Below are 13,091 nucleotides of genomic sequence, written 5' to 3'. Positions count from 1 at the left end.
CTTTCCTCCTGATTTATTATGTCGAGTTGCTAGGCATTGGGTTTTTCTAGTTTTGTGTTTGAGGTTGAAGGGTCTAGAGGGGTTTCAGTCTGAACTCCTAAAGAAGCCCCTCAACCCTCATCCTGTCCTTGGAGTTGATGCTGTGCTGATGTAGTGTTTTATCCTCTGTTTAATTCCCTTCTGTCCAATCCCGGTCCCAAACAGTAGACAGAAGCCGAGACCGGCAGAAAACCAAACAGACTCAACCCAGCACAGAGGGAGGTTCCACAGAGGCGTCTTCAAACCCAGACAAACCTGTTGCTGCCTTTAGCGAATGGACAGCACGGTGACATCAAGGCCTGAAGAGGGATTCCAGATTGGACTGTGGCTGAGGGCTGGGTCGGGCCGGGGTCAGAGGTTAGAAGGCGGAGCCGGTAATGGCATTGAGCTGTTTCATCAGTCCTTCTAGACTGGCCATCTGCTCCGACAGGTCGTCCTGCTCGTAAACCTGAGAGACAAAAAGGAAAGGTCACATAAGCCCTAAGTCTGGGTGGTAGCTCAGAGGTGTGTGAGGGCAGGTTTTTGAAGTCTGGAAGTTTGGGTTCTACAAACTATGAGAGCTAAAAGATCTGAGGTTAAAACCATTTGCCATAATGTTGAATATCCTTGTAGGTCCATCCCTGCACCTGGCTCTGGTGTAAGCAACTGAAATCAATGGCATGATCATGGGATCACAGTCTGTGGGTATTGCCAGTGTATGGTGTGTATACCAGTCTTTATAGATAAAGGAGTTAACAGCTGGTTGTTGTTAGTCGGTTGGTACTTCCAGTAGCAGCTTCACAATAAAAGTCCTCCAGTTGTTTTCAATGGAAAGCATTTAAGCAAAGCAACAAACTTCATTCCAGCTTTAACAGCATGACAAAGCAGAACAGATCGGGAAACAGTGAGGCTCCAGTCTGTCAGCTGACACGACATTTTCTGAAAAAACAACATCTGACAAAACACACTGGCATTTGAGAAAATACATTCCACAAAACCCGACATTTAACAAGACACGACATCTGAGGACACACAGCTACACTTCACAAAATATGACATTTCACAAAATCTGGTGGCTAATGAGGATTACATCATACCAATGTGTTTTGCTAAAATATTTCCCTTTGATTGATGGTTGAGGATGATTTCAATCTCCTCTTCCATCCTTTCAAACTAAAATTTGTGACACTGCTGAGAGTAGTCCACAACAGAAACAGGAAATGATATTCCAGGGACTGATTTCTGTCCAATCACAAACAAGCGTTTTCCTACCTTTACCATAATGTGGAATATCGCTGTGTTTTATAAAATGTTGTGTTTTGAGAAATGCTGTGTTTTGCCGCCATAATCTGAAGCTCCGAACAGAAAATGAAACTGAACTCCAGCCATCCGCAGCAACCACTAAACTTACTGCCTCAGAAACGTCTCCTCCTCTCAGCAGTAAATGTGGTGATTTACAAACGATGACACTGAAATGTTGTCAAAACACTGGTTATGTTCGGGGCTGCATCCTAAACTTTGATGGTTTAAATCGCATCAGCAATGACGATGAAAGACACTGAGATCTTACAGGCAGAACATGGTGGACACACACTGGCAACGTAGAGGAAATTCATGTCTAAAAATGTCTGTTGACCTTTTGACCACATGTTGAATTAGTCAGTAACTGTTACAGCACAGACTGTTGTGGTTTGGTAACATGGGTCAGCTCAGTTGGTCCTGCACACAGTCAGAACGTGACAAAACTAGTTTCTGTACCTAACCTGTGGAGGAAAAGACATAAATCACATACTTGTCATTGCTCCCAACCACTTCCCTGGTTATGCATTACTTTTTCGAACGTGTTTCTCCCACATTCATTCACTCATTCATGCATTATTGTGCAAGTCAACTTGCACAGACTAGAAAAGCGGCTGCAGATACCTAATCCATCACAATGAGCGTCACGTCTGTTTATTTCTGTCGGAGTTCAGTTATTGTTGCTTGGCAGTGCCGCGCAGACTTTTCAAACTGAACTTATAAGTGAATAAAATAAAAGGTGACTTTATGTTGACTGTGATTTATTATCTCTCAGCAGTAAGTCTTTTTAAGTCTCTGCAAGTTGACTGCACTGAAACCAAAACCAATGGCTGCCTGAGGGAAGGAGGTGACAATAAAAAAGTTGAAAAATGATCAACAGATATGCAAAGTTCACATGATTTCTAGTTAATGGACTAAATCGAGTATAAAGCCATTGATAATGTGCATGTTCACACACTGCGTCGAGTCAGGTTAGATAACAGTGGGCTCGCCGAGTCGACCACATCAAACACGCCGGAGTTGTTGCTGTCACTTGATCTGGAGGCGTTTCAAAGGACAGCACACACTCGCAGTGTGAGCGGCTGGCGCTTTAATGCTGCACATGCTCTGTGATCACTGTGTAATGGCATGTTTGGTCCGGCTATACAAACTGTCACCTCTGAGTGGGCCAGCTTAAGGGCCTGAGTGTGTGTGTGTGTGTGTGTGTATGTGTGTGTCTGTGCCAGCGAGACAGTCAAGTGCACATCTTTCACATGTTTGCTCTCTCAGTGTGTTATATTGAGTGTGGCCTTCATGCAGAGTTTGTCCTTGCAGTCACAGAAAAATATTCAATATTCTCCTCAGAGCTGTGGAAAACCAATAAAGGCACACACAAACACACAAACACACACACACACACATGATGTACACATTGTACAAATTCTTCACTATAATGTAATGATCCTGAGAAAAGTGCAGGCGCCGTAATAAATGATCTTCACTTCAAATATGTTCAGACTGGATCAATTAGAGAATCTACACTTATCAGTATGAAGTGAATCACTGCTCTGTTAAAATCAGTGACTGGATTTTGAAAATATACTGTTAGCGGTTGGTTCTTATGTAGTTAATCTTGTATTTATGGTCATTTTTATTTGTCTTGTGAAGTTACTGGACTGGTTTATAGACTGTATTTAAACTCAACAGCCTCAGTTTCCACGCTGATAAAGTTAAGCAGGTGAATCCTGATTAACGTTTTAATCAACTCTGATTGATGACATTTTATTTTTGTGTATATTTCTCTCCATGGAGGTCTGAGGCTGCTGATCCAGATTTGAAAATCAGATACCAGTCCAGTTCCAGTTAAAGCTTTTAAAGTGACCAGAGAGACTCGTGTTGGATCAGCTTTTCGACCGCTTTCTGCCTCAGGACAACTCAACTCCCCCTGCAGTCATATATGGATTTTTCTATCGCCTGCATTTAAAACGTAAGTGGGGCTCAATCGCAGCGGGATCCAAACAGTAAACTAACATCCTGAATCAACCAGGAGCAGTCACCAGTTTACCAGCTAACTAACAACTGATAGGCAGTTAGTGTTATGTCCTTTACAGGGATGGCAGTGCGTGGTCCAATACTTCAGTCCAGACTGAAATATCACAATTATTCTGTGTATCTGAGGATAAAATTTATAAGTCCTCCAAGCTAAATGACCATATAGGTGGTTTGTTCCTTCCATCTGATATGACCCACATAGGTGTTTCCCACATAGGTGTACTGGACCTTTGTCATCATGGTTAGAAAGTATCGTGGTTTGGGTTAAAATAAGTACTTTCTTAAGGTTAGACGACTTTCATCGTCATGGTTACAGTAATTAAACGGTGAAGGCGGTGTAACCCATCATAATTACTGCTAAAGGTCACATGACAATAAAAACATAATAAGCTGCTTGCACAGACGATCCATAGGTTAGTTTTTTTTTTAGGGAAGGACAGTTTCCATCCAGACAACTTTGGAATAACCTGGAGTCACATTTCTCTAATAATCTGTGTAAAGTCAGAACCTCTGAAAACATTTCTCTGTATTTAGTTTTTAAACTCTCCTGTGTGAATTTCCAACAGACCAGATCCATTTCTCTAAATTGACCGTGGAGATTTACATTAGAGGAAGAAAATGGACAGGGAGCACCTGTAAGGTTGTCCTTTATCTGTGTAATACCCACGGATGAAGGTTGTCCTTTATCTGTGCAATACCCACAGACTGTGATCTTTTGACCTTCCACTCTCACTCTGAATGAGACCATAAAAGCTCATCCAGAAGCCGCACACTACCAGGCATTTTCCACTTTCCATGGACAAAGAGCCTTCAATAAAAATCATAAAAGTATATAAAGAACTCCCGCAAAAACCCTGGTGACCTCCTGATCTCATTTGTTGACCCATACCAGCGGCGTTTCACCGAGCCTTTGAACGCTTCATCGACGGGATGAAACGCCTGTTGACGCTCGGCGTTTCTCTCTGATATCCCGTTATCTGTCGGCCTGCTGACCTGAATTCACACTCCTCTATAATCAGTCAGAGATTCCTCCCAACACAGCGGAGCGAGCAGAGCACGTGTTTCACACTGACGCAGATAGGCTACATCTAAAAAAGCTGTGTTTACATGTCTCCAGCTTTCTGTCCACATACTCCATTTCTTCCCACCCCTTCCTAAAATTTCACCACCGAGCCGCCAAAGTGGTAAAACTGTTAAATCTCTCCCACTGCTGAGAGACTTGAGAGGGGGAGACAGATAATTGATACAGATGTGGAGATGACTGGCTGGTCAACTTTCTGCTGCACTGAGTGAAGGCTCAAAATACTTGTCAGTGGGAAAACTTAATTCTAAACGAGAACTCGTTCTAAATTAGCACTTATCTGAAGCCAGCTGCACCAGCTTTTAATTACTCCCTTAATTAAAACAGGTCGCATCACACAAGCTAATCTCACTGCTGTGTAAGCTAACTGAGCCAAGCTGACATTAGCTAATATATGACCCATTGACAATGAAGAACTAAAACACTAAACTGTGATTTTAGGCAGTTGTGTTACAACTGTTTACATGTCCTGTGCCACAGTAAAGACATTTTTTAAAGTTTTAATAGTGAAAACAAATGTAGTAATTCACTTGTTTGAAACGAGCCAGTGCTCATTAGAAGAGCCAGTACTAGGACTGGCTTGAGATGGCAACATCAGTGATGTGTCCACAGTGAGTGGGGCAAAGTGGCTGGTATATACAGTCCAGGCTGTTAGTGTGTGTTGGGTAGTTACACAGTCTTTAATCTTCAGGCTCTGAGCTTCAGAACATATTTGAAATAAAGTAATGGATACTACATTAAAGTGGACGTGTTCTCTTATCAATGATCAAGAGCAGAGTTCATGACAAAAAACCTCAGAGGATTCAGCACAAGATGCAAACAGCTGGCAGGTCTCAAAAACAGAAAGGCAACAAAAACATACAAAGAGAAACCCGGAGAGTTCAGGAGCAAAGTTCCATGGACTGAATGAAAAAATCAACCTCTGTCAAAATGATGGAAAGATTAAAGTGAGGAGAAAAAATAGAAACAGCTCATCTGTCAAACATGGAGCTGGTTCTGTACGACTGCGAGTGGAACTGGAACACTGGCATTTATTGATGATTTCACCGCTGATGGAAACGACAGGGTGAATGCAGAAGGTCTGAACACACGGACAAAAGCAGCCAAAGAGCTTTTCAGGGTGAAGAGGTGGAACGACCTCCGCTGGTCGAGTCGATCACCTGATCTCAGCCTGACTGAGCTGCCGTCCACTTGATGAAGACCAGACTAAAGACAGAGAGACCCCACAACAAGAAAGAGCTGGAGGAGGCTGCAGTGAAGGTCTGGGAGAGAATCACCAGGGAAGATACAAAACCTCAGCTGATGTTTATGGATCTAAGACTTCAAGCTGTCAACGGATTATTCACAATATATTAAATATTATAAGTTCTTAATGTGTATGTGTCCAATTACTTTTGAATCCCTAAGATTTGGCCACCATGTGTTAAAAGAGCTATATCTCCCACACAGTTCTTTCTACATTGACTTAAAACCAACTCAGATTAAAGCAGAGACTGGACTGGACTGGTCGGCTGATTGGGGAAAATGAGGTGCAGGTGTGTTGGCAGGTGAAGATTAGGTGACAGGGAGAGGCAGGAAAGTCTGAGGGTATCTGGTAGACAGGTTGTGAGAGGCAGAAGCAGGGGCAGGGGAGGTGAGAGGTGGTCGAAAGGAGGGGCAGTGGGGCAGAATGAGCTACACAAATATGTCAACCTGAAGAAGCAGGCGCGATGTGATTAATTAACCTGCTAAACTACAGGAAAGAAATGAAAGTAAAGGAGGTAAACGTACTTTGTCTGGTTCTGATTCTCATTTTTTTTTTATGTAACTTTGAATTTGTGAGTTGCTTTTAAAGATTCACACCTTCAGTAGGAACCAATGTGCTCAGAGCTGAGAGACGCAGACAGGAAAAGGAAATGTTTTCCATATCACAGCCTCCTACTGTGCTACTTCAAAATATGTCACCGGTGTAACAACATAATAAAAGCACCATTGTGCTGTACTTTACTCACACTGTGCGTCGCAGTCTATTAACTAGCTGTGTGTGTGTGCGCGTGTGCGTGTGTGTGATGGATAGGCCAGGGGGCTGATGGGAAAAGACTAGATCAATTACAGAGATAGAGCAGCAGATGAAGAGAAAGACCTGCTGACCTTTCACACTCTCTCTCTCTCTCCTCTCTCCCATCTTTCCATCTCATTTTCTCCACTCCTTCTTATCAGTTTCATTGCTTCTCTCCTGATTTTCTGTCTCTCCTCCCCCATCTGTATCTTTCTCCTTCCCTCCTTCCGTCCTGTCCTTTCCCATCTTCTTCTCCTCTTTTCTCTCTCCTCCCCTTGTCCCCTCTTCCTCCTCCTCCTCCTCTGTCCCTGCCCTCCTGCTGGGATGGCCCCTCCTGTCCTCTTCACTTCAACATCCTCACCTTTTCTCTCCGATTTTCGTCTTATCTTTCCCTCCATCCCTCTTCCTCCTGAAGCATCCCTCTCTTTCATTCCTGTTGCTAGGGCGACACCTCCTGCTCATTTACCTTTTCCCTCCTTCACCTCTCCTTGTTTCATTTCCTCCCCTGCTCATTTCATCTCCTAATCTCCTCCCTGTCTGTCCCTCCTGAAGAATCCCTCTCTTCCCGTTGCCGTGGCGACACCTCCTCCTGTCCTATTGTCATTGAGTCACATATGAATATTTAACAAGTCCCGACGTCCAGCATCCCTCCACATCATCTTCTGTCGTTTATCTCTCTGCCTGTCCTCCTCCGCCTTCCCCTCCCTCCTCTCCTTTCCTTCTCCCCTCTCCATCTATTTCTCCCCCCTCCTCACTCCCACGCTCTCCCTGTTTTTTCCTCCATTTACCAACTCCCCACCCTCATCTCCTCCCCTCTTTTCCTCTCTCCTCCTTTTCTGTTTCCCATTTTCCAGTCTCCACCTCTCCGTCTTCAACCTTCCTACTATGTTTTCTTTATCCTCCCTATTATCCTTCCTTTCCTATTCATTTTTCACCCCTTACTTTTCCCTTTTCTTCTTTACCCCTCCTTTCTTCCCTTTATCCTTCCTCAACTCTATTCCTCCTCCTCTACCTCCTTCCCCCTTCACCTAATCTTCCTTTTTGTCCTTCTTTCTTCGATACCCATCCTCTCATCCTTTCTATTCCTCTTTCTTATCCCACTGCCTTTTTTCCTCATTTCACTGTCCTCTCTGCCTCTTTTCCCCTCTTTTCTCTCCCTCCTCCTCCCTCTTATTCACTTACTCCCTCCTCCTCCTCTTCTTTCTCTCCTTTCTCCTCCGCCTTTTCTCCTCTCCTCAGTTTCAGTCACTAATGAACTCTGTTTTATTCTACAGCTGAAAGGCCACCCACACACCGGAGGCAAGAAAACAAGTGTAGTGACAAAGCTGTGCAGGTGTGTATGTGTGTGTGTGTGTGTTCCTCCCACCTCTCTGTCTCTCTCTTCCTCAGACTATCTGTTCCACCCTTCATCTACTTTACGTTCTATTTTTTCTCTGTTTGTATTTTCAGAATCTGAGTCTTGATGTTTGAGGACAGTTTTACTACGACTCCTGTTACTACACCTGACACCTGCTACACCACAGAGCTGAGAGAAGCTACGCACTCAGCCTCCTCCAGCTGTGTCCTTCAGCTCAGTTTAGATTAGAGTTAGATCAGTGCTTGGCTGATACATTTGCAAACATTAGCTTATTATATATCAGTATTAGTGTTTGTGTTGGCTTGTAAAAAAACAGAAATGTCACTACAGAAATGTCCATATGTCTCTATATAAATATTTGTTTGTGCTCATTTAGAAACACTGTCTGTTACACTGTCTTGTCCACCAAAGACTGGTGAGCAGTTTACTTTTAATGCTGTAAAATGTCCCACTGTGGACATATCTTGATCCTGATTAAATGTCACAGGTTTAATCTGTGATTCATTTGAATGAGACCTGACAGGGTAAAACCATCCTGTTCTCCACCAGGAAAAAGAAAAAGAAAAATCATTTTGTGAAGGACATATATGTTTTTGATTCATCCTGTTCCTGTCATCTTGTTTTCCTATCATCTCAGGCTGGGAGCCACAGGTTTGAGGGTGCTGCTGTACCACAGTGTGCCTTTAAACCCACAACATTTACTGTAAAATTCTCAGACAGTACAGAGTGAACCTCACCTTCATTTGAAACAGGCTTACGGAGAGAAGTCTGTAATCCTTTTAGATTTGATTTAACTAATCCACTGTTCACTCTTCTACTTTGCCGTTTTTTCCCCCCCCTGATTTCTGTTAAGCTACTTTCAATGAAAATGAAAACGTCCTGCCAAGATGTTTCACATTAAAAGCCTTCCAGTGGCTCAAAGAGCGTAATTCCTCTGTGTCCGGTGGATTTTTAATGTAAAACATCTGCAAGAAGTGTCAGCTTTCATTGATGGTAGAGTAAGAGTTAAATAGAAAAGTATGACACTGTATGAATCTGTTGCTGAATATATGGAATTAGATTTGTAGAAATGTGCATGTGCTGAATTTACTATTGTAGAACAGGTTTTTGTGTCTCTTAAGTTATTATTGTCACTCCCCACTCTCTACTGTGCTCTCTACCTGTCACTCCTCTGTTCACCTGCCACTGCACAGTTAAGTTTGCAACACACTCTGCACACCAACCATTTGCACCTGGTCTGCAGTTAATAGAACGCAAGCTCAAAGACACCCGAACATAAACAGTTAGCTGTAACAGCTGTTTCATGTTTCCCATGGCAACAGCTACAAACAGCAGCTGCAGTAAAAGGTAAACAATCTAAACAAACAATGATGTGCTTTAAATCAATCTGAATCACTGCTATAGTCATGATTTTATATTAATATTAATGTGTTGTAACATGGAATTAATATTACTAATTAGATGACCAGTCCATGATCCAGTTATCTAAAAGGAATATTAAGCATTGTTTGAAAGTTTCAAACCCAAGTTTTAACAAGTTATACTGTTTCCTGTCTGGAAACCACTCCACACTGAAATTCACATTACCACATAAAGCTGGATCCAAACGGCCTACTGTTTCACTCATGGCCCAGTACTGTACCTCTGGTGTAAAACTAAATCACACACTTCCCACAGTAGTCCCTCCATCTGGACTTACGTTGGCAGCTGAATCCTCGGCAGTTTTCGTTCCTCCCTCCTCCGGTAGGTCCGGCGCCGTAGGGACCGAGACGGGCAGCAGAGGGGAACGAGCCTTACCGGCCTGACCCAGCGATGCCGTCTTCACCTGGGTCTTCGGGAGGCTTGCGCCTGGGCAAGACACAGGAAGAGTTTTGGTTTTAAAATATCATATCTGCACCAGAAAATGACTTGATCATTTCACACATTTTAGGGGCAGAACATGTGAAGGTAATAAAAGGTTTCAGAGACAGAATCCAGAGAATAAACAGTGATTTTCCTTTTGATTGCTATCTTCGTTTTTGTCAGTTTGAAACCCTCGATTTCAAATCTGTTTGCCCTGGGGCTGCCACACATTTACTATCAAACCGTCACCCGCCCATAAACTGGGACAACTTATTCTAGGAACACCAGGTTACTCTGTAGTCACTTCCCATGAACAATCCCTCAGCTTTCCTGAGAGCTGTGGTTTAATATTGACATCCATGTGAACGATGACAGGAACGGTTTGATCTGATCACACAGAGCTGCTATGGATTGATCTAAATGACAAGTTCACATGCAACTAAGCAAACTGTTGAACAGGAAACAGATCTGAGGTCTGACCCTCATCCTCTGTCTGTCCATGCACGTGTCTAAATGTCCATCATTCACAACAATGAACGGACAAGGAAGCCAACAAGGGGACAAACTGACCCGGCACAAAAGAAAACAAACATCCAAGCAACAAAACTGACAGACGAATGAAAAAGATAATAAACTAATAAATACATTTAATTGCTTTGCTTCAACAATATAAGCATGAAGTCAAATTTAAGGTTACTTGTTCTTCTACTTAGCAAGAAGGAAAGTGAAAGAAAAACAGCATGGAAGAGGAAACGTAGCAGACAAAAGAGGGATTTCTCGTTTTTTTTTCTTTCTTCCTGTCTGATTCCCTGAGCAGCCTCCTCCTCATGTCTGAACACATCCTGAGGCTTCTTCTACCCACACTCCCCTCCATCTCCCCCAGCACTACATTCCTTAACTTCCTGATCAATAACATCCATTCTCCTCCCTGAGAAACAAAACACCTGGAACGGTTTTCAAGAGCAGCGGATTACACCAGAGAACGAGAAACAGACGAATTTAAACTGCTTTTAACATCATGAACAGTCTTCACAGCATGGAAAAATGACTCCGTGCTGCGAAGACTGCGAAAAAAAAAAAAAAAAAAGCCTCAAAACTATGTTCATCCAAATGTGTTACAGTCTAGACGAGACAAGAGGTTGTTGTCAGGGCTGTCGTTCAGCCGTTTGAACAAAGACCGATGCTCTCATTGTTTGTGAGTGTGAATTTTCTGTATTGTTTGAATTGGCTTTTAGGCTTTTATATGGTCAAACAGTCCAAATAATCCAATTTTTACTTCTAAAACCCATCAGTCCAAATTTGAACTTTAAGAGCAGTGATTGCAGTGTTTGATCAGGTCTTTTAGTGAATTCTCCTTTATGGTTCCAACAAGTGAACAGTGAATATGATGCATAACAAACTAATTTGATCAACACATCAAAACGTTTGTGATTAAATTTTGGCACACAACACCACTAGTCTGACACATGGCTGTATTTTGAGGACTGGATATTGATGACTGATGATCTGATCAACAACACAAAGAGTAATAAACCAGCCTTGTTTACAGACATCTCTTTTATGATGGTGTTCTCTAAGGAAAATGTTTTTTGCGATGCATTTTTTCATCGCAGTACTACAAGTGGCCGTAAACTGGCAGCAGGGTGACGTATCCAGTTCTCTTTAACTTCAGACAGCATGAGAAATATGAACTGCTCCTTGCAACAACTATTCCATCTGTGCCAAATGAAAAGTAAGTCAGAGAGATGAATATGTCAGTCACTTCTGACAAAAGAAAATAATGCCCCAGAAACAGAAACAGAAAACAGATAGCATGAACCCGATGTCTGACGGAATGTAGCCTGAACATCAGGCTACAACAACACAAAGATAAGTGACTGACTTTATGTTGGAGAGTCCTGTCGGGTCTCTAAAACAGTTTCTGTGTTCCTGGAAATATTCCTACAGGTGAAAAGTGACATCTATATAATTCAAAAGTTGAATTACACAGGGTATAAACTCTCTGAGCATCCCTTTTCCCCAATCAGTCTACTGGAAGTCTGTCTTTGAGAAAGAGAAATAGGTTCCTAGACAGTTAAAATCAGAAGTCCTTCTTCAAACCCAGTGAAAATAGAAGCTTCTTTTTTTTAATTAGATTTCTTTTTTCTTTTTCTTCTTTTTTTTAACCCACAAACACACTGTAGAAAATCTGCTTCATTGTCTCCTGCTGAGTATAAAGAATTCTTTCAAACTGTTGAATCATACTCTCTGCTTTGCTGTAAACAGCATGAAATACAAGGAAAAAAAAAAAAAGTCCATCCTGGGATTCCAGCTGAGAACAATGAAAACAAACTCCCAGAACTTCCATTACAGCGTATCTTCCCCTACAGAGATAAAGTCCTCATGTCCTGTGGCTTACCTGCATACCGACATAATTATACTGCATTATATGTATGTAATATGCTGTGATTACAGGTATCTATGAAAATGAAATAATTTCTTCACCGCAAGAGATGTGTTCTTCTTTGTTACAACTTACAGACACTTGAAAGTTGGTGAAATTACGTCACAGGTGGAGATTGTCGACACTACTGGTTGATGATGCCAACGCCATCACTTTCCATCACTTCATTATTGTTTAAATCTAATATTCTCACTGATTGTATGTATGTATGTATATCTATGCTGCTTCAACATTTTTCATCTATATAAACTTTCAAGGGTCTGGAACATTATGATCTTTCAAGTGGCTCAAGACTCTCAGTCCATATCGTTCAGTGTCTCTTTATTTTCACAGTAACACTGACCCTGTGTGGCTCTCAGTGTCTGTATTCTGTAAATGTGGTGTAGAACTTCCTCTCTCGTACCCTGTTTATTTTGGCCTCCGTCTCCTGCCACTCTCCATCCACCCACCAGATCCTCCCTATCCCAGTCACCTGTCTGCCAAGTCCACCTGCTCACCTGTCTCCTGTTCTCAATCACCTGTGCTCTCCTGCCCACTTACACACCTGCTCCTCATTTCCCTCGTCTGCTCCCTGGTTTATGTGCCGGGGCCCTTTTCACAGTCAGTGATCACATCGTCTGCTCAGGATTCTGTGCCTGATAACACCTAAGTATAGAAACCTGTTGTCTATACATCCATCCATCAACGCATCCATCCATCTGTCATCCATTCATTCATTCATTCATCCATCCATCCATCTATCATCTATCATCCATCATCCATCATCCATCATCCATCATCCATCCAGCCATCTAGCCATCCTGCCATCCACCCATCCACCATCTACCCACCCATCTATCATCTATCATTCATCATCCATCCATCCATCCACCATCTACCCACCCATCTATCATCTATCATTCATCATCCATCCATCCATCCATCCATTCATCCATCCATCCATCCACCAACCCATCCATCATCTCTCATCCATCCAGCCATC

General features: G+C 42.5%; 1 protein-coding gene across 1 annotated transcript in view; it reads right to left on the bottom strand.

Moving 5' to 3' along the window:
- Nucleotides 1-397: 397 nt before the first annotated feature.
- dcc (DCC netrin 1 receptor) overlaps nt 398-13,091 on the bottom strand; it is a 154,461-nt gene continuing 141,767 nt past the window's right edge. The window contains exons 30-31 of the mRNA XM_041059116.1: nt 9,524-9,672; nt 398-487 (exon numbers count right to left, since the gene is read on the bottom strand). Coding sequence (XP_040915050.1) covers nt 398-487; nt 9,524-9,672 — 239 coding nt within the window. The remainder of the gene's footprint in view (nt 488-9,523; nt 9,673-13,091) is intronic.

The sequence above is a fragment of the Toxotes jaculatrix genome, chromosome 16 (assembly GCF_017976425.1).
Source record: "Toxotes jaculatrix isolate fToxJac2 chromosome 16, fToxJac2.pri, whole genome shotgun sequence".
Taxonomy (NCBI): domain Eukaryota; kingdom Metazoa; phylum Chordata; class Actinopteri; family Toxotidae; genus Toxotes; species Toxotes jaculatrix.
The sequence above is the reverse complement of the archived record's forward strand: the minus strand, read 5'-3'. Positions and strand labels throughout refer to the sequence as shown.